The sequence below is a fragment of the Carcharhinus amblyrhynchos genome, chromosome 2, assembly GCF_965287045.1.
Source record: "Carcharhinus amblyrhynchos chromosome 2, sCarAmb.v2.hapA, whole genome shotgun sequence".
NCBI classification, from domain to species: domain Eukaryota; kingdom Metazoa; phylum Chordata; class Chondrichthyes; order Carcharhiniformes; family Carcharhinidae; genus Carcharhinus; species Carcharhinus amblyrhynchos.
The window spans coordinates 86882402-86908154 of NC_137325.1; the positions used below are offsets into that span (position 1 = coordinate 86882402).

The 25753-nt window shown below is 41.0% G+C and overlaps 1 protein-coding gene across 1 annotated transcript in view; it reads right to left on the minus strand.

Moving 5' to 3' along the window:
- mocos (molybdenum cofactor sulfurase) overlaps positions 1-25753 on the minus strand; it is a 226215-nt gene that overhangs the window by 121000 nt on the left and 79462 nt on the right. Inside the window, exon 6 of the mRNA XM_080208753.1 lies at positions 1619-1818. Within this exon, the coding sequence (XP_080064879.1) occupies positions 1619-1818 (200 nt within the window). The remainder of the gene's footprint in view (positions 1-1618; positions 1819-25753) is intronic.

Here is a 25753-nt window from a genome sequence, read left to right on the forward strand (position 1 = left end):
CTGGAACACTCTTTCTCACAGCATAGTGGATATATCTACATCATATGGATTACAGCAGTTCACGAAAGCAGTTTACCACCACTTTTCTTGGGCAATTAGGAATGGGCAAGAGCCAGCAAAGTGCACATCCATGAGCAAATAAATAAAAAAAATCAATGAAAATGTTGCTTTAGTGTACTTTACAATAAATCTATGGGTTGTTCAGTATATTGAAACTTTGCATTGTTTGTTTCTGGATTATAAATCCATGAATCTAAATTAGTAATCCACTGAATACTGCTTTCTTTGAAACATTTTGCTGAGAAGTATTACTATATGTTGCTTTTATATGGGAAATATAGTAGCCAGAGTCATGAGTGAGCCTGCACTGTTATCTGTCAGTTCGAGGCTTGTTCCTCTATTATTCACTTGATACACAAAGGAACAAAAAATATGATGCAAGAAAAGTTAACCAAACAAAAGTAATTAACAAAATTAAAACAGCAAGTATGGAAAAAAACAAAAAAATGATGCAAGAAAAATTAACCAAACAAAAGTAATTAACAAAATTAAAACAGCAAGTATGGAAAAAAACAAAAAAAATGCAAGAAAAGTTAACCAAACAAAAGTAATTAACAAAATTAAAACAGCAAGTATGGAAAATCTCAGCAAGTCTGGCAGCATCTGTGGAGAGAGAAACAGAGTTCTTCAGAAACAATTAGTGCTTGCTTTATGACAACCTTTTCTTAACAGGATAGCACTGTCAATTTGGAGGATTATATACACATCAGATTCCAAATCTTTTTTTTATTCATTCATGGGGCTCAGGCGTCGCTGGCAGGCCAGGATTTATTGCCCATGCCTAGTTACCCTTGGACAGCACTTGTGAGTCAACCACATTGTTGTGGCTCTGGAGTCATATGTAGGCCAGACTTGGTAAGGACAGCGGATTTTCTTCCCTGAAGGACATTGATGAACCAGATGGGTTTTTCCAACAATCGACAATGGTTTTATGATCATCACTAGATTCTTAACTCCTGATTTCTTTTTATATTGAATTCAAGCTCCGCCAAGTGCCACAGCAGGATTCAAACCCGGGTCCACAGAACATTAGCTGAGTTTGTGGATTAATCATCAAGCGATAATACCACCAGGCCATCGCCTCTCCTTCCCCAGAGATTCCAAAATCTTTGCTCAGAAACACTAAGGTGTGCAGCTGTTGATATGACATTGGTTGTCATACACCTCTTGCATTTTAATTATACCTACAGCATGGTTACAGTTACTTGCAGAGCACATATCATCGTGATGAAGCCTCTTTAATCATGATAACCTACCACTGTGATTTCTCTGTGCAGCATACAAAAGGATATGGAGGTTTCTTTTCTGTATGATTTATAATAAATGGTGTCTTAATTTTGCTATTCCTCCCTCATTAATTTTCTCACCTTAATTCCTGGAATATAGCCATTCATCAAAACACCAGCACAAGTTTCTACAGCTCTCCTTTAATTTTCTGCTTATTCGTGTCATGATCTCAAGTCATTTGTCATATTCTTAGAATGCATTTATAATTACAACCAATTCTACAAATGATTTACAACAGAAACTATGAGATAGGGACAAGATTACGACATACCTTGGCATAACCAACAATGCCACCTTTCTCATCCAGCACGTTCATATTAATGATAGGTCCCTGAGCATCTGGAGTGTCAAATTCATTATCGCTATAAATCCGAGCAACTGGTGTTCCATTAGTGTGCCGCATTCCAGAGAGTATTATGTAGGTATAACGGGCTAGACTAAAGGCATGAAGCATAATATTTTGCATTCCACCTGAGAATAAGATAAAGAAATAATTATTCAACTGTTACAGTCAACACCATCTGGGACCACAATTGGAAGTGTCTTAAATCTATCATAAAAATTGTTAATTAGTACTTAAATTATAATTTGCAATTGGTGAAAATAACCTATTACTTGAACAACTACAACTTCTTTACATCAATTTCACTTCAAGCATTATTTTTCAAAGTTGCTTAGTGAGTGCACAGAGCTGTTAAATAAAAACATTTGCCATCTCACATATCTAATTATTGTATGTACTCTAAACATTCACTTTGGAGGCAGATAGGCCAGCAGCAGACATACAGGCCAGGAGCAGGCAAGAAGATGAGGCAGGCAGGCCAGAGGTAGGCAGGCAGGCAGATAATTTGTTTATTGAAAATCATCATGGTGATAGATGGCAAGATATAATGAGGGTACAAATAAAATGAGTAATCATAATTCATAACATAGTTATAGACAATCACTGAAATAAAAAAAGCACAAAGCGATAAAATGATTGTACAACTATGAACACTTTAATGTCTACAAATAATTACAATCTGTTGCAAAATGCAGGTCTCTTTAATTTACAAATAAAAATGAAAGGTCTACTGCACTCCGCGTTTTGCATTGAAGTCCATAGATCATATGTTGTCAAGTTGAGTTTGTTAAATTCTCAATCACTTACAGGATATATTTGAGTTTTATAAAGTAAGGGATTGGGCTATCTTGTGGTCATTTTTTCTACATTTTATTTGCTGAATGGTGACTCTCCTCCTCAATTCCAAAACACATTTACTTTTGTGACAATGGGAGGCTGAATTCAAGAGTTTTTGAGCAAAGTAATGTAGAAGAGCTAAGAAACCAATTTAGTAGTTCACAAATTAAATAATATTGGTCTAGCAACTCAGAAATATTCAATAATCATCTAGTTTTCTAAAAAATCAAGTGACCTTTAGGAGCTTGGAGCATGTTGTCTCCTCTTTGATCTCTGTATAGCCTTAGACATGTTTGACAACTTTCCTCCTACAGCAGTTCTTCTCTATTATCCTGTTCAATAGAACTGCCCTTGAATAGCCCCTTGAATTAAACAGACATCTTTGGCTCCCAACACAAACTTTTTGCTGTGGAATCTTGGCTCAGCTCAAGGGAGCCTAGCAGAATGAAAAAAAATTGATTGACCTTAGGTCAATGGTGTTCATTTGCGCCACTCACAAATCAGCCACTATAGCCACAACCCCCAATGTTTAGTACAGAAGTGACATACACCATATAGGTGCAGTCTGTCTCTTGAAATGGATGGAGGTCTACAAAACCAACGAAATAAGTATCCCTGAGCAAGATAAGAAAAATAACAGCAACAGCTTATTTTTTTTCTGGCATATGTCCAGATTGGAAGTAATAGCTGACCAGTGATTTTCCATTAATGAGTGGAGGCATCCAAGGTCGTTTTAAAACTTGACATTTGTTCTGGGGATGATTACTATAAGGCTTTTAGTTTTCTTAAATGTGATTCAGCAACCTTTGTAACAGTCCCTCTCCTAATACCCTATCCTTTGTAGGAGCAAATATCAAGATACAAGAGCATAAAGGCATTCTCTGGGGTCCAGACTGCTTTCTTGGCCTGGAACTAGTCAGTGACACTCACTTTTATCCTTCTGATAATATTTTGGTTCAATTCACTGACGATGTTGTTTCCAGTACCATGCCGAATGTGCAAGGTAAATGGAAACTTCAACTGTGCATCTCTGATGACATTTGCTTACTAAAGGGTGGATAGAGATTCTGCCTCTCACAAGATAGGTCAGAAACTCTTGAAAATGACACAGATCCAGGAGAAATTCTATCACATTTCAGAACTCTTGATGAAAACTGCATTTTCAAGGCTTCACTGATCTCGATTACTGGTTATCTGAGTTGATGTTCTTTGATTGAAATGGAAGCAGAATAACTAAGTTCATTTCCAATATTATTAAAACAAATTATTACTGACAGTTGTTTTAAGCATCAGAGCATATTGAGTGCCTATAGCATATAGAAAGGACTGCCAATTATTACCTTAATCACAATCATGGACTTCAATACATGGGTCATTAACAACCTTATAAAGTTTTAATGCTTTTCTTCTCGTTATAAAATAACTCCAATTATACTCTCCGATGGCTTGATCGTAGTATTTCACACACATGACTGACAGTCTGCAATCAATAGTTTTTGGCATGCTTTTGTGTTACTGAGCCCCACGCGAACATACAGCATTACAGCGCAGTACACGCCCTTCGGTACTCAATGTTGCTCTGACCTGTGAAACCAATCTAACGCCTGTCTAACCTACACTATTCCAATATATCCATATGTTTATCCAGTGACCATTTAAATGCCATTTAAATGTTGGCAAATCCACTACTGTTGCAGGCAGGTCATTCCACATTCTTACTACTCTTTGAGTAAAGAACCTACCTCTGACATCTGTCCTATATCTATCTCCCCTCAATTTAAAGGTATGTCTCCTTGTGTTAGCCATCTCCATCCGAGGAAAAAGGTTCACACTGTCCACCCTATCTAATCCTCTGATCATCTTATATGCCTCTATTAAGTCACCTGTTAAAATTTTTCTCTCTAACGAAAACTGCCTCAAGTGCCTCAGCCTTTCCTCATAAGACCTTCCCATCATACCAGGCAACATCCTGGTAAATCTCCTCTGCACTCTTTCCAATGCTTCCACATCCCTCCTATAATGCAGCGACCAGAACTGTATGCATTACTCCAAGTGCGGCTGCGCCAGGTTTTTGTACAGCTGCAACATGATCTCATGGCTTTGAAACTCAATCCCTCTACCAATAAAAGCTAACACACCGTGCACCTTCTTAACAACCCTATCAACCTGGTGCCAACTTTCAGGGATCTATGCACATGGACACCAAGATCTCTCTGCTCAACCACACTACCAAGTAACTTACCATTAGCCCAGTACTCTGTATTCGTGTTACGCTTTCCAAAGTGAATCACTTCACACTTTTCCACATTAAACTCCATTTGCCACCTCTCAGCCCAGCTCTGCAGGTCATCTATGTCCCTTTGCAAACTGCAACAACCTTCCACACTGTCCACAACTCCACCGAATTCAGTGGCATCCGCAAATTTACTAACCCATCCTTCTACACCCTCATCCAGGTCATTTACAAAAATGACAAACAGCATTGGCCCCAAAGCAGATCCTTGCGGTACACCACTAATAACTGAACTCCAGGTTGAACACTTTCCATCAACACCACCCTTTGTCTTCTTGCAGCTAGCCAATTTCTGATCCAAATCACCTCAATCCCATGCCTCCATGTCTTCTGCAATAACTTACCATGGGGAACCTTATCAAGCACTTTACTGAAATCCATATACACCACATCAACTGCTTTACCCTCATCCACCTCTTTGGTCACCTTCTCGAAGAATTCAATAAGGTTTGTGGGGCACAACCTACCCTTCACAAAACTGTGCTATCCCTAATCAAATTATTCCTTTCTAGATGATTACAAATCCTACCTCTTATAATCCCTTCCAAAACTTTGTCCACAACAGAAGTAAGGCTCACTGGTCTACAATTACCAAGATTGTCTCTACTCCCCTTCTTGAACAAGGGGACAACATTTGCTCTCCTCCAGTCTTCTGGCACTATTCCTGTAGATAATAACGGCCTAAAGATCAAAGCCAAAGGCTCTGCAGTCTCCTCCCTAGCCTCCCAGAGAATCCTAGGATAAATCCCATCCGGCCCAGGGGACTTACCTATTTTCATACTTTCCAGAATTGCTAACATTTCCTCCTTACGAACCTCAATCCCATCTAGTCTAATAGCCTGTATCTCAGTATTCTCCTCGACTACACTGTCTTTTTCCTATGTGAATACGGACAAAAAATATTAACTTAGCACCTCTCCAATCTCTTCGGACTCCATGCACAACTTCCCACTACTGTCCTTGACTAGCTCTAATCTTACTCCAGTCATTCTTTTATTCCTGACATACCTATAGAAGGCTTTAGGGTTTTCCTTGATCCTACCTGCCAGAGACTTCTCATGTTCCCTCCTGGCTCTTCGTAGCTCTCTCTTGAGGTCCTTCCTGGCTAACTTGTAACTCTCAAGCGCCCTAACTGAGCCTTCATATCTCATCTTGACATGTCTCTTTCTTTCTCTTCACAAGCGATTCAACTTCTTTAGTAAACCACGGTTCCCTAGCTCAACCACTTCCTCCCTGCCTGACAGTTACATACTTATCAGTATGCAGTAGCTGTTCCTTGAACAAGCTCCACATTTCAATTGTGCCCATCCCCTGCAGTTTCCTTCGACATCCTATGCATCCTAATTCTCACCTAATCACTTCATAATTTCCTTTCCCCTAGCTATAATTCTGCGGTATATACTTATCCCTTTCCATCACTAATGTAAACGTAATGAAATTGTGGTCACTATCATCAAAGTGTTCATCTACCTCCAAATCTAACACCTGACCTGGTTCATTACCCATTAACAAATCCAATGTGGCCTCGCCTCTTGTTGGCCTATCTACATACTGTGTCAGGAAACCTTCCTGCACACACTAGACAAAAACTGACCCATCCAAAGTACTCGAACTATAACTTTTCCAGTCAATATTTGTAAAGTTAAAATTCCCCATAACAACTACCCTGTTACTTTTGTTCCTATCCAGAACATCCTATCCATGGTTGTAAAAAAATTGGCAGAATCTTTCCATAATTTGTCAGAGTGTCAGTTTCAGGGACAAAAACCAACATGTAGCTCTCCATCTGCACAGCTGAGGTTTCTCTCCAGTTTTCTGGCACTTAGTGCTCAGAGGCCCTGGGAGAATGGTTTTCAATTTCACTCTGGGGATAGGCCTGATAGAGCCAGCAATGCCGGCTCCACAGAAACTGAGGTACCATTGTTAAAGAGTACCCTGATCTGTACTGAAAAGAAAACTGCCCCCTTGTAACATCACAGGTAAGGGGTATGGAAAAATCAGGAAATTAATCTTATTGGCGAGAATCTCATTTCTCCTGCAAGATTTCGGTCCACATCACCGTTTATGCTAATGGTTAACGTGAACTCAAAATGGCCCCCAGAATAATTAAAAACCCGTAATTTAATCTCAGAATTCATAATGCACTCATAAACTAATTCCATTTCACTTAATTTAGAACATCACCTGAACTGTGGCATTGTTTTCTTGATTTGAGATAAGTATTACTAATTCCACCATATAAATTGTTAAATTTCACTATCATAGATTTTTATGGCACAGGAGGCCATTAAACCCATTGTGTTTGTACTGGCTCTTTGATAGGGCAATTCAAAATTTACTCAATGCCTTATGCGCTCCTCATCTATCTTCCTCTGTTTCTAATATTTACCCAACTTTCTTTAAAAGATGCTAAGATCTCTACCTCAACTATTCGCTACAGCATTGTACTCCCTAGCCCAACAACCACTGCATAAATAAATTGCTCCTCCTTCACTTAGTATCAATGTTAAATCAATGACTCTTCTCACTCACACAGCAACCAGAGGAAGCAATCTTTCAGTTATCACATTTCAAATTTCCAGAAAAAATGCCTCCGCAGCCTTGTCTAGTGAAAATAGTCTTTCTATCTTAAGTTGTACCAGTCAAATTTCAGGGAATCATAGTGAAACCATTTTGCTTATTGATCCTAGACACTCCTTCATCATGGGCACTTGATTGTTTTACTTGGGAAAAATCATGCAGACTTTTGTGTTGCATGAAAGGCACAGGAATGAATTAAATACTTTGTGAATATCTCCTACATTTGTATTCCTTTATGAACCGCCTGATAACATCAGTCCTGTAAAAGCAGCTCATCTGCTATCTGGAAGCATCTCACTCATCTGTATTCTTTCAGTCTGCAACATCAATATTTGCACAAGGACCTGATCCTGCCAGCTGAATTAATGGGGCTATGTATGAAGTAACCAACAGTTAGCAGGTCAACTCTTCAGAATGTTCAAGTTTCACAATATCAGCTATGTCCCACAATATCAGCTTTTATATAGTGTTATAATCTGGACTCTCAGCATTCTTTACCTATTTTCCCAACAAAAACGTATTTTTACACCTTCCACAAACTGAAATGTGCAAATCTACACATGAAATGGATTGGATGTAACCTATCACAGCATTAACCTTTTTATCATGTAACTGCATACCAGAAACAATATCATTTGCCCACAAGAGATAATTGCTTTGCCAGACTATTAAATGTAACTTAAAACTAATAGGCAAAATCATTTACAAAAAAAATTACACGGAAGAAAGACATGCACATACACAAATCCTAATAACAGTATAAAAATTGATCTGCACAACATTAGAGCAGTTCAAGAGTCTTTACTGAAGACTCTTAATTCTGTTTCAGATGTAATATGAGATAAGCAATAAGCCCACAGGACCCCTTTTCACCATTTTACATAGAATGGGCAATTTTAAGCACGGAATTAGGGGAAAATACTATGGGCTAGATTTCACTGGGTGCTATAATGCTCGCAATACCCCTCCCCCACCCTCCCATTGTAAGAATAGACTGGCAACTGACACACTCAGAAGAAATCTACCTCACAGTCACAACATACTGCCAGCAGGCTGAACAGGCAGAGTCAGAATGCCCACTCTCAGTGAGAGGAAGTCCTGCTCTTCCTGCTGGCCAGTTAGTTTGGCTGGCAGCTCTAGTAGTTTTAGCAGCACCATAACTCAGTAATGAACACAGCTCAGACTGAGGTTAAGACCTGGACTTTTAGGGCGGAAGGCATCTGGCAATCAAAGAAAGGGGCAAGTTGGGGGGAAGGGGGAGAGGGGGTGGTGGCGGTGGGGAGGGTCGGTTTTGAAGATGAGTAGCAGAGAAACAAAAAGAGGTGACTTTACGAGGGGTAGGTGCACCCCTTGTAGGACAGTATGCTTAAAAAAGGCAGCCTGCCCATTCTAACCATAATTATGCAGGGCAATTGGCTCAGTAATGAGTGAATTTGCCCTTAATTATTACTCAGTACCCATTAATCTACCATGTTATGGGGGATAGCTCTGGGGTAGTCTGGAAGGTGGTGAGATTGCCATCCCTCATATTCCATATGCACTTTCAATTTCCAAAATCAAAAACATTATACAAAGTACTAGCAAGGCAAGGCACATTAATGAGCAATCTGATGAGCATCAACACCATTCATTCTAGTTGAAGCCTAAAATAATACATTTTGCAATTTTGACTGGATTGAAATTCCTGGTCATTGGAGATAATGACACTTCAGGCACTATTAAGCCATGAAGATATGTGCAGAATGGTATGATAAACTAAGTGAAAATCAGTTCTGTTTAATTTGCAAACATTGTGTTGTGATGGCCTTTGGAGCAGATGTCTGAATTTCTCAGCAAAACAGGCGGAAGCTGCAAATGGGAGATAGAAGATCTTGCGTAAAATCTGCCAGCTTGTGGGTTTGCAGTACACCTAACGCAAACCAAAAAACCTGGCAACCTGGCTTCCTGCAGACTCACTGGCAGGGTTAAATCAAAAGATACAGAATTGAAAGGTACCAGCTCATGAATCTTCCCTGGCTTTTTAACAGAATAGTCTTCTCAATTTCTGTTTATTCATGAGTCTCTGTGCAATAGTTGTTCTTAATTATTAATTTTTGCTTTGATATCATTACTGGCCCAAAAAAAAATCCATTGTATTATATATTACATAAGTGTGTGTACACATATATATATAGCAGCTTTCACAAACACCGGTTTTCCGAATGTACTTTATAGCCAGGAAGTGCTTTTGAAATGTAATCACTGTTGTAATGTAGAAAATGCAGCAGACAAATTGCACATAGCAAATTCCCACATCAATGGGATAATGACCAGACAACTGTTTTTAAGATGATAATCAATGGATAGATATTGGCCAGGACGCTCGGTGTAACTTCCTTCTTTCTTTTGTCCATCTGAAAGGGCAGACGGGGCTTCAGTGTAACGTCTCATCTCAATAAAAATAAAAATATGCCCCCTGGAGTGTGCCCACACATCAGCCTCTACAGACAGAGAAGAAATGACCTTATTTTCCCATACTTAGTGCTCGAAGAGGATTTGCTTCCCAAAGGACGCTGCTTCATCAAATCCCTAATGGCACTCAAAATATATATGAATTTGTGACAAAACTTTATGTTGGATAGTTTATATGACCTTGCATGAAATAGTAAAGGTAAATTAGCATTAGCTGATCAGCCAAACCCCCATCAAATTCCACCAAATATTTCCTAACAAGTTATGCAAAGTCTCAGGGCCTAGATAAGAATACTTGCAATCTATTGCAGAGACTCTTGCAGATTCCCTGCAGGCTGGAGCTGTCACTTGCAGCGATAACAAGAATGTTGCTGACTGAAATTTGGTTGCATCACTTGCAGAAATGCTGCAATGCAGAATTAAACAGATGATGCCCTAATATAGTACTTGCAAGTGGTGGTGTTCCTATGTATCTGCTGCCTGTATCTTTTCAAGTGATAGGATTCGTGGGTTTGAAAGAATACATGAGTAAACCATCTGGCCCTTCGAGCCAATAAGATCATGGCTGATGTTTCCATGGACTCAGCTTCACTTACCCACCCACTCACCATAACCTTTAATTCCTTTACTGTTCAAAAACCTCTTTATCTTTGACTTAAAAACATTCAATGAGGCAGCCTCAACTGCTTCACTGGGCAGGAAATTCCACAAGTTCACAATCCTTTGTGTGAAGAAGTTCCTCCTCAACTCAGTCCTAAATATGCTCTCCCTTATTTTGAGGCGATGCCCCCTACTTCTACTTTCACCCGCCAGTGGAAGTAACCTGCCTGCTTCTATCTTATTTATTCTCTTCATAATTTTATATGTTTCTATAAGATCCCCCCTCATTCTTCCGAATTCCAATAAGTATAGTCCCAATCTTCTCAGTCTTTCTTCATAAGCCAACCCTCTCAACTCTGGAATCAACCTAGTAAATCTCCTCTGCATCCGCTCCAGTGCCAGTATATCCTTTCTCAAGTAAGGAGACCAAAATTGTACACAGGGTTCCAGGTGTGGTCTCACTAGCACCTTATACAGTTGCAACATAACCTCACTGTTTTTAAACTCCACTCCTCTAGCAATGAAGGACAAAATTCCATTTGCCTTAATTACCTGTTGCATCTGCAAACCAGTTTTTTGTGATTCATGTATAAGGACACCCAGGTCTCTCTACAAAGCAGCATGCTGCAATCTTTTTACCATATAGTCCATTTTCCTGTTATTCTCCACATAACTTCACATTTATCAACATTGTACTCCATCTGCCAGACCTTTGCCCATTCAATTAAACTATCTATATCCTTCTGCAGACTTTCAATGTCCTCTGCACACTTTCTCCACTCCTTATCTTAGTGTCATCTGAGAACTCTGACACACTACACTTAGTCCCCAATTCCAAATCATCAATGTAAATTATAAACAATTGCGGTCCCGGCACTGAGCCCTGAGGCATATTACTAATCACTGACAGCCATCCATAAAAACACCTATCTACTCCCATCTTTGCTTTCTGTTAGATAATGAACCCTCTATCCATGCTAAAACATTACCTATAACGCCGTGCATCTTTATCTTATGCAGCACCTTATTGAATGCCTTCTGGAGATCTGGATCCACTATATCCACCGGCTCCCTGTGGTCCACCGCGAAAGCGCTGTTGAAGAAGATCTGGAGCGTTACTACAGTGCATCTTGTGCATGGTATACACTGTTTCCACGTGCAATGGTGGTGGAGGGAGTGAATGTTTAAGTTGATGGATGAGGTGCTAGGTTGCTTTATCCTGGATGGTATTGAGCTTCTTGAGTGTTGTTGGAGCTGTACTTATCCAGGCAAGGGAAGAGTATCCCATCACACTCCTGACTTGTGCCATATATATGCTGGACAGGTTCTGGGGTGTCAGAAAATGAGTATTTGCATCGGAATTTCAAGCCTCCAACTTGTTTTTAGTCATGGTATTTACATGGTTAGTCAACTAAATTTCCAGTCAATAGTAATCCCTAGGATGTTAATATTGAGGATTGAATGTCAAAGAGAGATGGCTAGATTCTCTCGTTGGAGTCGGTCGTTGCCTGTCTCTTGTCAGGTCAAACGTTAGTTCCTACTTATCAGCCCAAACCTGGGGTTTCACTGCATATGGACACAGACTGCTATGCAATCATCAGTGAACATCCCAGCTTCTAACTTTTTGATAGAGGGAAGGTCATTGAGAAAACAATTTTCATGTTCTTAGAAAGCTATATGAACTGTTGATCTCCGATTACTTTCCCCTTCAACTTGACCTGTCCCATTATATTTCACCAAAAAAGAATTTTCCATTCTGTCAACTAATGAGTTACTCAAGCTTTTCTGTGTCTGCACTTGACAGTGTGATTAATTATGCAAATAAGATGACAGTGTAGTAGAATAGTGATTACTATGACAACCACAAAGGACATGAAGGATTGTTGATAGATTTCCCCATGGGCTTTGTGGAGTATGAGCTCCCTTACTGAGCAAGTGGAGGCTCGCTAAATAAGAAGTGAGCAGTAGGAAGTTCAAACCTGTTGCTCCAACTTGGACTGTGGTTGTAGGTCCCGGGTATAGACTTGCTTGCTGTAAGCTGTGGGTGCAGCTCTTCCTTTGCTTTCCAATAAAGGGATTTTGATGGTGGGAAACTAGCCTTGGCTGAATTGCTACAGTGATATTACCAATTGCCCTTTCAAGTGGAGTCTAAATAACAATTTAAAATAGACTTAACCTATAAGATAGGGAAGTTAAATTGGACAACCCCCAAAATCGGTTGTGAGGATCACAACGTGTGATTACTTTGTGCTTGTACAAAGTGCTACAGGCTTCGAGCAAACTTTGAACTGCTTGCCTATTATAGTGGTTGTGGTCGGCATACCTTAGCAGGAGCCCCAAGTTCATATGAGGCTGGCACCACTTAAAACTAATTGGCACTATTTAGAGCCATACTGCACTTCTCCCAGACTGCAGGAAAGTCTGTAACTGCTTGAAAAAGAGTGCAGAAAGCAAGAGCAATGGCTAAACAGACTAGAAAGTGTGTCTGAAGGATCTCAGATGCAATGCTGGACAAGAGGAGAGAGATTATCTTCCTATATGGTGTCAGGAAGACCTCCAGGCAGATACTAAGAAGGCAATGGGAGTGGGTAGCTTTTTCAGTCAATGCCAGCAGCCTGGCTCCACGAGCCTGGTACAATGCTGAAAGAAGTTTAATCACCTCACATGAATGGTCAAGGTTAGCAAATGCACTCTCATATGCCATATCCTGCCAATTGCACCACTAGCCTCACATAATACTCAATTTACCAAAGCCCTTTCATTTGTCTATCAACAGTAAGTATCAACCAAAACAAACCTCACAGTCACTTCGCCCTTATACAAGTAGCCCTGCTGCATGTTGGATAATCACAGCTTGCACATGATGCCAGCCATCTGACTATGAACACAAATCACTCAAACACACTGAAACACGCACACGGACAGACTTGCCTATCTTTTGCAGGTCAATGCAACACATATCAAATGGCACAGCAAAAAAAAAGAGAAACAAGAATTCTCTGTGCACGTAACCCCAAGGAGGAGATGGTGGCGGGGCTAGCAGGGAGGGTATGTGCAGTAGCATCGTTGAAACCATCTAGGATGATGGTAAGTTCTTGCATTATGTATTTTCACTATTTCCACTTCGCCCTCATCCCATAATCTGTGATAATGCACAAGCTGCAGATGGTGTAACCATGCACCCCTTATTTTCTCAGCTTTCCCTCAGCCCAATCCTCTCTTGTGCATTTATGCTTCCCAATAAATTATACAGCCATCTAGCTAGTCATTGATGGGAAAGGCTGAAGGCCAAGATGGAGAATGTCTTGCTGCTGATCATATGTTCAGCTGTGTGTGTTTAAGAGGGGGCATCAACTCGAACAGTAAGGTTGAAAATCCAGATCAGCATTACCACCAAACCCTGATGCAACAATCAGCAAACACTTCATACTTCCAAGCATGTACAGGGCACCCACACACGATTGCCCTAAACATCATGGTGTTTGACACCAAAACTGTGTGACCGTTTTTCTACTCTGCAGTGCTGAAAGTACAAGCAGTAGAGCTGAATTCTGCACCCAAATCCCTGCGTTTAATAGTGTTTCACAGTGTGTAAGCCTGTGTATAATATTTCAGAAAAAATGGAGAGTTAACCAAATTAACTTGCCCTGATGGGGCAGTATTACCAACAAAGGCTCACGGTCTTCAACAACTTGCATGAGTAGAGCAACTTCAAGGTAATAAAATGTTCAAAGGCGCGTTACAATATCATTAATAAAAACTGACATGAGCCACATGGCGAAAAGCTTGCTCAAAGTGGCAGACTTTAAGTTGCATCTTATGAAAGGAAAGTGAGGTTGTTGCATACGTTAGGGCGTAACTCCTTTAAGGAAATGAGTCACGTGACCCACACAGGGACCATCCTGAGAGGGTGGTTACTGTTTGGAGTGTGGAGCGAGTGAGACTGTAATAAATTGTTCCCCATTGCCTGTCTGTGGAGCAAGTTTTTGAGGATATTCCTCAGTAGTGAATAATTTAACAGAAATGATGGGGTTTTAAGTAGGGAATTCCAGAGCTGAGGGCCTTAGCAGCTGAAAACATGACAGCTGATGGTGGAGGAATTAAAATCCAAGAGACCTGCTGTCCCATGAAACTAATAAATTGTACAAAGTTTTGTTTTTCTCCGGTAACTCAATGCTCAAAGTCAATCTTTTAAATATATAATCTGTAAACTTATTATGTAAATAATATATAAATAAAATTCATACAGTACTGGAGAGCTTTGCTTCTAGCACATTTATAATAACAAATATTCCATAGAACTGGTACCATTTGCAATTGTAGTAGGTTTTTTTTAAATCACAAACCTACTCTTGCTTACAGTTTATTAAATAAAACCACAACCATGTTATTTGTTTCTAGCTGAGGTGTTAGATTAACTCACTGATATGTAGAATTAACCAAAAACACTATAGAGAAGTTCTGTCAATAATAATTTCACTGGAATCATAGAAGATTGCTTAGGCTTGACAATGTTAACCATCTTCAACAGATAGTATTCATTCTGCAGTGTTAAGAGCATAACTGATGTCAAACGCTAGGATATTCCAAATCCCAGAAGCTTGAAATGCCTGCGCTCAACTATATTTTGTAATTTGGTATAATGTAAAAAAGGATATGAAAGCCAATGAAAGATGCCCCAGATATTTGTGAGTATTTTAAACAAAATAAATATTTATTAAACGATAAAACACACAAGAAAATCAACTAGAAATACATTTAAATACATTAGGGGCTGCACACAGTGGAGTGATTTTTTTCCGTCCCGCCTGCCATGGGAATTAGAGTGGGCGAGGGATGGACCGTGGAAAGGTCTATTGACCTTGGGCAGGATTTTACGAGTTTGGGATGAGCGCAGCTGTAAAATCCCATCAGTATCTTTAAATTTACCCAGTTCCAAATCTCTCTGTTTTTCTGACCACAAAGTTAAACTCACTCAAACAATATCCCATAAGTTTTTTGAAACTATAGGTAAATTCCTGCAATAATTACCACACCTGGTACTTATATTTTCAGGGTTGCTTCCACCTTAAGATAGAACAGCCAGTTTCTCAAACAGATTTTCTCCAAGCACAGCTTGTTGGGAGCTGACACAGCTTCAAAAGTTTAAAGTTAAAGTTTATTTATTAGTCACAAGTAAGCTTACATTAACACTGCAATGAAGCTACTTTGAAAATCCCGTAGTCGCCACACTCTGGCCCCTGTTCGGGTAAACGCAATTCAGCATGGCCAATCTGCCTAACCTGCACATCTTTGGACTGTGAGAGGAAATGATGCACCCGAAGGAAACCCATGCAGACATGGGGAAAACGTGCAGACTCCGCACAGACAATGATCTAAACTAGGAATTGAACCCGGGTCCCTGGCACTGTGATGCAGCAGTACTAACTAGTGCAATGAGCTTCATTCTGTGGGTTGAATTCTCAAAAACAGCTAACTTGCATAGATCAAATTTGCCCCTGATATATTGTCTTTCCCTTTTGATCTTCCCTTATCTGAACAAACCTTCTCAGAAGTCACTATTAATTACCTTTATTTCATGAGTTCACCTTTTAGAATGTAATTTGAAATTCACACCTCATCACTTCCTTTGGATTTATAAGAGCTTTACTTAAACCCTTAACATTCTGTCCTCTATTGTTATCAACTTGCCTTGGATAAACATCTGTTTACAATTGCCAGACTTATCAACAAATAGAATCATAGAAACCCTATAGTGCAGAAAGAGACCATTTGATCCATCGAGTATGCACCAACAACAAACCATCCAGGCCCTATCCCCATAATCCCACATATTTACCCCGCTAATCCCTCTAACCTATGCATCCCAGGATACTAAGGGGCAATTTAATATGGTCCATGCATTTAACCTGCACATCTTTGGACAGTGAGAGGAAACCAGAGCACCCGAAGGAAATCCATGCAGACATGGGCAAAACGTGCAAACTCCACACTGGCAGTCACTCAAGCCGGGAATTGAACCCAGGTCCCTGGGACTGTGAGGCAGCAGTGCTAATCACCGTGCCACGTAATTCCACCAACCCAGATAACCTGGCTTTACTACAGTTTTCATTTTTAAATAGTTTGTTTTTTAAACATGCAACCACCACAACACATACCTAATTACTGGATTTCGAACTGATGGCAGCTCTTTTCTCTCCTTACAGATGCTGCCAGACCTGCTGAGATTTTACAGCATTTTCTCTTTTGGTTTCACATTCCAGCATCCATTGTAATTTGCTTTTATCCATTAATTACTGGATTTCCTTGCTTTTCATTTTATCATAATTTCCCAACAGCAGCAAATTCAATTCCTGTATCTTTTCTGCTTCAGACCTCCTCTTGATAATTCCTCAGTGGGCTGAAAACCATCCTCAGATTCTTTTCTTTTAATAATTTTTTGAGAACTATAGTAGATGTGAACACCCAAAAAGAATAACTGCAATTTTCCACTTTATTCCAAAAAGGCTTCTTCATTTATACTGTTACACTACATAACACATGTAGTGTAACAGTATAAATGAAGTATACTGTATAATGAAGTATGAATGTATAACACAGAAACAGGTGATTTAGCCCAGTTGTGTTCATCTGGCTTCCTCTTAAATGCATCTGTACCATTCAGAGGAATATAACAGGAGGAGGCCGTTCAGCCCATCGAGTCCATGTTAGCAGTAATAGAACATTCCAGTTAATATCATTTCCTGGCACTATCCTCATAGCCCTATAGGTTTATTGCACAGTGCCTTTGCACACTTGTTAGAACAAATTGCCTCTCACCCTCCCTTCTGCCAAATTTTGTCACCTCATACTGTATTAAATTGTATTTGCCATGCGTATGCCCTTTCTATTAGCCTATCAATATCCTGTTGTAGTCACTTGGTATTATCTACACTTTGTCACACTTCCAAGTTTGGTATAAATTGCCAAATTTTGAAATGGACTCTGTATTCCCATATCCAAGTCACTTATATATAAAAAAAAATCAGGTCCTGGTGCTGACTGTCAGGGAACACTCCTGCTTTCCTTCAGTCCGCGAAACAATATATACTGTGACTCATTGTTTTCCGTCTTCAAGCCAATTTTTTTAGCTGAGCTGACATTGATAGTACTATTTCATAAGCCTCAAATTTCTTAAATCATCCTCTGATATGGTACCCTGTTAATCATTTTCCTAAAATCCATCCATACATATTCATTGCATTCCCTTCATCAAACTTCTCTGTTACTTAATCAAAGCATTCAGTTACTTAATCAAAATATTCAGTTCAGGTAATCTCCTTGTGGTAACAAGTTCCACCTTCTAACCATTCTATGTAAAGAAATTTCTCCTGAATTTCCGATTGAATTTATAAGTGACTATTTTATATTCATGGCCGACAACCGGAAATATTTCTTTGACATCAAACTCTTTCATAATCTTAATGGGCTCTATCAGGTCACCTGTCGGCTTTATTGTTTCCAGAGAAAAGTCACAATCCGATCAACATTTTTGAGAGATATAACTTCACAGTTCTGGTTTTATCTGGCTAAATAAAGCAAAACAACTCCAACCAAATGAGTTACCAACCTCTCAATCATCAAAGTGACAAACCGTGCAACTGACAGTGCTATCAAGTAGGGCTTGCACAGCAATAGCTGGCACACTGATGCCCAGTTTGGATTATGTCTGGACCACTCAGCTCCTGACATGGACAAAAGAGCTGAACTCCAGAGATGAGGGGACAATGATTCACCTTGACATCAAGAAGTCTGAGCAAAACTCATGTAAATAGAAATCCAGGGGAAAATTCTAATGGTTGGTAGGCAGCATGGTGGCACAGTGGTTAGCACTGCTGCCTCACAGCACCAGGGACCTTGGTTCAATTCCCGGTTTGGATCACTGTCTGTGTGGAGTTTGCACATTTTCCCATGTCTGCGTGGGTTTCCTCCAGGTTATCCGGTTTCCTCCCACAATCTGAAAGACATGCTGGTTAGCTGCATCGGCCATGCTAAATTCTCCCTTAGTGTACTCGAACAGGTGCCGAGTGTGGCAACTAGGGGATTTTCACAGTAACTTCATTGCAAAGTTAATGCAAGCCTACTTGTGACTAATAAATAAAACTTCAAACTTTTTTATCTCCAACATAAAGGAAGATGGTTGTGGTTGTTGACAGCCAATCACTTCAAGTTCAAGACATTGGTGCAGGAGGTCCTCAGGATGATGTCATAAGCCCAACTATCTTCTTAAACCATCATCTACTTCATGAGAGGAGTCGGCTTAGCTCAGTTGGCTGGACAACTGGTTAGCGATGCAGAGCGATGCTAATAGCGCGGGTTCAGCATCATTCGCAACTCCTCAGATACTGTAGCAATCCATGCCCATATGCAGACCGAAATAATATTCAGGCTTAGGCTGATAACCAATAGATAACACTTGTGCCACACAACTGCCAAGAAATGAGCATCTTCAACAAGAGAGAACCTAATCATCTCCCGAAAGACTGACAGTGCTATTGTGGGCTTGAGAGGAAAATGTTGAGTTGGAATGGCAGGTAACAATAAGGTTGGGGTCATGCTTGCAGACTGTGCAACGGTGTCCCGCAAAGCGGTCTCCCAGTCTGCGTTTAGTCTCCCAAATGTAGAGGAGATTGCACTGGGAGCAGTGAATACAATAGACCAAATTCAAGGAGGTGCAAGTGAAATGTTGCTTCACCTGAAAGTGGTGTTTGGACCCTTGAACAGTGAGAATGAAAGAAATAAAGGGGCAGGTGTCACGCCTTCTGCGATTGGAAGCTAAGGTGCCATGGGAAGAGGGTAACGAATTCACTGTGATTGAGGAGCGGACAAGGATGTTATGGAGGCAGTGGTCCCTGCAGAATGCTGAGAGGGGAAAATGTGTTGCCTGGTACTGTCATGCTGGAGTTGGCAGAAATGGCAGAGGATGGTCCTTTGAATGCAGAGGCTGTTGGAGTGAGGACAAGGGAGACCCTGTAATGGTTCCGGGAGGGAGGGGAAACGGTGAGGGCAGAGGTGTGGGAGCTGGGTCGAATCTGATTGCATGCCTTGTTAACCACAGGGATAGATCCTCAATTAAGAAAAGGGGCAGACACGTCATAAGTGCCATTTTTGAAGGAAGCATAACCAGAAGAGATGTGACGGAGGTGGAGAAACTGGGAGAATGGGATGGAGTCCATACAGAAAGCAGAGTGTGAGGATCTGTGGTTGAGTTCACTGTGCAAGTCAGAAGGCTTGTAATAAATATCAGTGGTCAGTCTATCAGCAGAAGTGAGGATAGAGAGCCCAAGGAAGGGAAAGGATATGTCAGATATGGGCCAACTGAAGCTGAGAGGGGTGTGAAAATTGGAAGCAAAATTGATAAGCTTTTCCAGATCCAGATGAGAGCATGAAGTGGCTCAATTTAATTGTCTATGTAACAGAGAAAGAGCGTAGAAGTGGGTCTGAGTAAGACTGGACCAAGGAACGTTCCACATACCTCACAAAATGACAGGTATAACTGGTGCCCATGTGGATCCCATCACCACACTTTTTCGTTACAGAAAATGGGACGAGTTAAAGGAAAAATTGTTGAGTGACGGAACAAGTTCACCCAGGCAGAGGAGAGTGGAGGTAGATGGAGATTGTTTGGGCCTCAGCTCAAGGAAGAAGCGAACAGCCCTCAGACCCTCCTGGTGGGGTTGGAGGTGTAGAGAGATTGGACATCCAAATGAAGAGGAGGCAGTTAGAACCAGGGAACAGGAAATTGTTGATATGATATATGGCATCAGAGGAGTCACAAATATAGGTGGGAAAAGACTGGACAAGGGAAGAGAGGATGAAGTTAAGAAATAAATTAGTTCCATGGGCAGGAACAGGCTGCTACAATGAGTCCACCAGGGCAGACATGTTTCTGGATTTTGGGAGTACCTAGAAGTGGACTTTATGGGGTTGGCAGAACCGTGAAGTTGGAAGCTGTGGAGGGAAAAGCTTCAGAGGCAACATCAGTATCTGTCCTGGAAAACAATGGCTTGATGGTTGACGGTAGGGTTATGGTCCAGGGGAAGTCGGAGGAAGCGTCTAAGAATTGGTGCTCAGCCTTTGCAAGGTAGAGGTCAGTGCATCAGACAACAATAGCACCACTTTTGTCAGCAGGTTTGACTGTAAGGTCAGGGTTGGACGCAAGAGAATGAGATGCAGCAGGTCCAGAGGGAGACAGGTGGGAGTAGGTGAGCGGGGGGAGGTGGGGGTGGGGGGACAGGTCAGAGGATATAGTGAATATAGAACAGCTTATTTGTAGGGAGAAAAAAAGCAGTGAACTGAAAGGCGAGAGAGAAAGAAAAATTGAGATGATCATTGAAACTACTGAGAAACAGAAGTAGCTTGGTAGAGAGGCTGAGGGAGGAAAGAGAAGATGTCTCAGTGAGAAACTTTGTCTGGTACTTGTTTGTGGTACAGAAGAAAGATTGGAGATGAGAGTGGTGATCTAAGCATTCAAATGAGGAGATGTTGCCTGAGACATAGAGAGTCAGCCCAAGGTGTGATTTAAAGGTAAGGGCTACACAACCATTGACACAGCCATGTCTCCTTCGAGGGCACGATGGCAATGTGATCATCCACAATACATCCATGGTTGGCAACTGCCTTGTTCATAAGCAAATGTCCATTCAAAGGGGAAGATGATAAAAAAGGGGATCCAGTGGCAGTGTACAAACAGTCAGAGCTTGAAGTGACAAGAGGGAGAGGAAGGAAATTGACAAGATAAGCCTGCAGCAGGCAGGAAAAAGTAAAGGCAGACAGGCAGAGGATAAGATGGGGCAAATGGAACTACTGCTCTTGTGGAGACAGAGACAAGTGCCTCAGTGGTCTTTTGGAGGATGCGAGGTGGAGGAAAGCTGCAGAAATATGTAAGAGCAAGCACTAAGCTACTTAGGAGTTGTTACACAATAGATCAAATAGGCATGTTTTGAAATCCACAGGAAGTAAAGGAGAGATAACATATGGGAAAAACTAAATTTAAAGGTAGGGATCTGATTTTGTTGATGTAGGCTGGATGAAATCAGAGACAAATTGATGCTCAGCTGCTAAGTCAGGTCGGGGAGACCAAGAGCAATTCAACCTGCACAGAGGGTATTGAGCTGTGTATTTTTAATAATTCAAGTATCTTTTGTGGTTGTATTGAAACATTTGCTGCCAGCACTTAGACTTCCACATGAAGACAGATTTATCAGCAGTGATTTCTAAGTCACAATGACACAGTACCATTTCTCCAACTCTCAAATTGAGATTCAAGAATCATTGAAATGAAACAAATCTGATAGTTTCCCATTAATTTTAAACCAAAGACAAAATAAGTATAATTGAAAACTAGTTAATCCCAAGCTGTCACTGTCAGATGCTCAATAGCTACAATGAGAAGCTGCCACCTGAACCACTATTACTTCAGCTGCTGGTAAGACAAAGGCCTGAGAGGTGATTTGAGATTGGACAGTCTTAGATTGTATCACAAGTACAAAGAACAAAGAAAATTACAGCACAGAAACAGGCCCTTCAGCCCTCTAAGCCTGCACCAACTATGCTGCCTGACTTAACTAAAACCCCCTACTCTTCCAGGACCATATCCCTCTATTCCCATCCTATTCATGTATTTGGCAAGACACCCCTTAAAAGTCAGTACTGTATCTGCTTCCACTACCTCCTCTGTCAATAAGTTCCAGGCACCCACTATTCTCTTGAGTAAAAAATCTGCCTCGTACATCTCCTTTAAACCTTGCCCCTCACACCTTAAACCTATGCCCCTTAGTAATTGATTCTTCCACCCTGGGAAAAAGCTTCTGACTATCCACTCTGTCCATGCCGCTCACAATCTTGTAGACATCTATCAGGTCTCCCATCAACCTCCACCGTTCCAGTGAGAACAAACCAAGTTTCTTCAACCTCTCCTCATAGCTAATGCCCTCCATACCAGACAACATCTTGGTAAATCTTTTCTGTACTCTCTCCAAAGCCTCCACATCCTTCTGGTAGTGTGGGAACCAGAATTGAACACTATATTCTAAGTGCGGCCTAACTAAGGTTCTATAAAGCTGCAACGTGACTTGCCAATTTTTAAACTCAGTGCCCCAGCCGATGAAGGCAAATATGTCGTATGCCTTTTTGACTCCCTTCTCCACCTGCATTGCCACCTTCAGTGACCTGGGTACCTGTACACCCAGATCCCTTTGCCTATCAATACTCTCAAGGGTTCTGCCATTTACTGTATATTTCCTATCTGTATTAGACCTTCCAAAATGCATTACCTCACATTTGTCCGGATTAAACTCCATCTGCCATCTCTCCACCCAAGTCTCCAACTGATCTATATCCTGCCGTATCCTCTGATGGTCCTCATTGCTATCCACAAATTCACCAACCTTTGTTCATCCACAAGCTTACTAATCAATCCAGTTACATTTTCCTCCAAATTATTTATATGTATTACAAACAGCAAAGGTCCCAGCATTGATCCCTGAGGAACGCCACTTGTCAATGCCCTCCATTCAGGAACACATCCTTCCACTGCTACCCTCTGTCTTCTTTGACTGAGCCAGTTTTAACATAAGAAATAGGAGCAGGAGTAGGCCATCTAGCCCTTCGAGCCTGCCCCGCCATTCAATAAGATCATGGCTGATCTGTCGTGGCTCAGTTCCACATTCCCGCCCTCTTGTATCCACCCTGCTAGCTCACCTCTGATCCCTTGTGACTTCACCTTCTGCAACAGTCTGCCATGAGGGACCTTGTCAAAGGCCTTATTGAAGTCCATGTAGACAATATCCACTGCCCTACCATCATCAATCATCTTCGTCACTTCCTCAAAAAACTCAATCAAGTTATTGAGACACGACCTCCCCTTCACAAAACCATGTTGCCTCTCACTAATACGTCCACTTATTTCCAAGTGGGAATAAATCCTGTCTTGAAGAATCTTCTCCAATAATTTCCCTACCCCACTGATATAAGGCTCACTGGTCTGTAATTACTTGGATTATTCTTGCTACCCTTCTTAAACAAAGGAACAACATTAGCTATTCACCAATCCTCTGGGACCTCCCCTGTAGTCAGTGAGGATACAAAGATTTCCCTCAAGGCCCCAGCAATTTCCTCCCTTGCCTCTCTCAGTATTCTAGGACATATCCCAATTAGGCCCTGGGGACTCATCTACCTTAATGTTTTTCAACAACACCAATACCTCCTTTTTGATCTCAGTACGACTTAAACTATCTGTGTATCCTTTCCCAGACACATCATCCACCAAGTCCTTCTCTTTGATGAATACTGACGCAAAGTACTCATTTAATACCTCACCCATCTCCTCTGGCTCCACACATAGATTCCCTCCCCATTTCTTGAGTGGGCCAATCCTCTCCCTAGCTACTCTCCTGCTTTTTATAGATGTATAAAACGCCTTGGGATTTTCCTTAATCATGATCCCTTTTAGCCCTTCTTACTCCTTGCTTAAGTTTCTTTCTAATTTCCTTGTATTCCATACTTGCTTCGTGTGTTCCCAGCCTCCTAGCTTTGACAAATGCTTCCTTTTCCTTTTCAACTAGGCTCACAATCTCTCTCGTTATCCAAGGTTCCCAAACCTTGCCATACTTATCCTTCATCCTTACAGGAATATGCCGGTCCTGAATCCCTATCATCATACACTTGAAAGCCTCCCACATGCCAGATGTTGATTTACTCTCAAACCTCTGCCCCCAACCTACATTCTTCAGTTCTTGCCTAATATTGTTATAATTTAGCACCTTAACTTGAGGACTACACTTATCTTTATCCATCAGTACTTCAAAGCTTACTGAACTATGGTCACTGTTCCCGAGCTGCTTCCCTATTGAAACATTGAGCCTGGCCAGTTGGTCATTCTCCAATACCAGATCCAGTTTGGCCCCTTCCCTAGATGAACTATCTACATACTGTTTCAGGAAGCCCACCTGAATGCTCCTTATAAACTCTGCCCCATCCACACCCCAAGCACTGAGTCCCAGTCAATATAGGGGAAATTAAAATCTCCCACCACAACAGCTCTGTTACTTTTACACCTTGCCAAAATCTGCCTACATATCTGTTCCTCAATCTCCTGCTGGCAGTTGGGTGGCCTATAGTAAACCCACAACATCGTAACTAGACCTTTCCTATTCCTGAGCTCTACACATATTGCCTCGTTATAGGGGCTCTCTGAGGTGTCCTCTTGGAGTACAGCTGTGATATTATTAACCAGCAGTGCAACTCCTCCACCCCTTTTACATCACCCTCTATCTTGCCTGTACCATCTGTATTCTGGAATGTTAAACTGCCAATCCTGTAATTCCCTTAACCAAGTCTCTGTAATGGCAACAACATTGTAGTTCCTAGCACTAATCCAAACTCCAAGTTCATCTATTACACTTCTCACATTGAAACAAATGCACTTCAGTCCACCATTATGATTAGCAATCCCATCCTGCCTGCTGTTTCTCTGAGTCTTACTGGCCCTACTCTCTGGTTCCCCTTCAGCTAATTCATCTTTGCTTTGGTTCCCGACCTCTGCCAAACTAGTTTAAATCCTCCCGTGTGACACTAGCAAACCTCCCAGTCAGAATATTTGTGTCTCGCCAGTTTGGATGCAACCCCTCCTTCTTTTACAGGTCCCACCTGCCCCGGAGGAGACCCCAATAGTCCAGATATCTGAAACCCTCCCTCCTACACCAGCTGTTTAGCCATGTGTTGAGCTGCACTATTTTCCTATTCCTAGCCTCACTAGCACATGACATAGGGAGTAATCCTGAGGTCCAGCTTATACTCCAGCTTTGCCTTCAAAAGAAGAAATGTGAGATTGACAGGAGCTGTGAAGTGGATCAATGTTGATATTGATATAGGAAGTGGTGTTTTGAGTTACTGGTTAAAAAGTGAATGCAAATTACTTGACAGCTGAAATATGGATCTGGCCTAACACAATTAACATCAGCAAACCAGCCCTCTTGCCAGTACTGAAAGATCTCAAGCGCTCTTCTGAACAATCCAGTTCAGCATATAGGTCTAGAGTGCAGTCCTAATACTACAAAACACAGTGATAGCTCTTGACTTTAAATATTAAATTAAAATATTTTAAAATTTAAACATTTAGTGTCTAGACTTTGAAGCATTTTCCAACGAAATTAGGGTCTCATTCTTACTACTAACATACAATACCTCATAATTATCTATACTGAAATTAATTAGTCATTCTGTATGTTTGATACCTCCTCAATATAAATGATGTGATGATG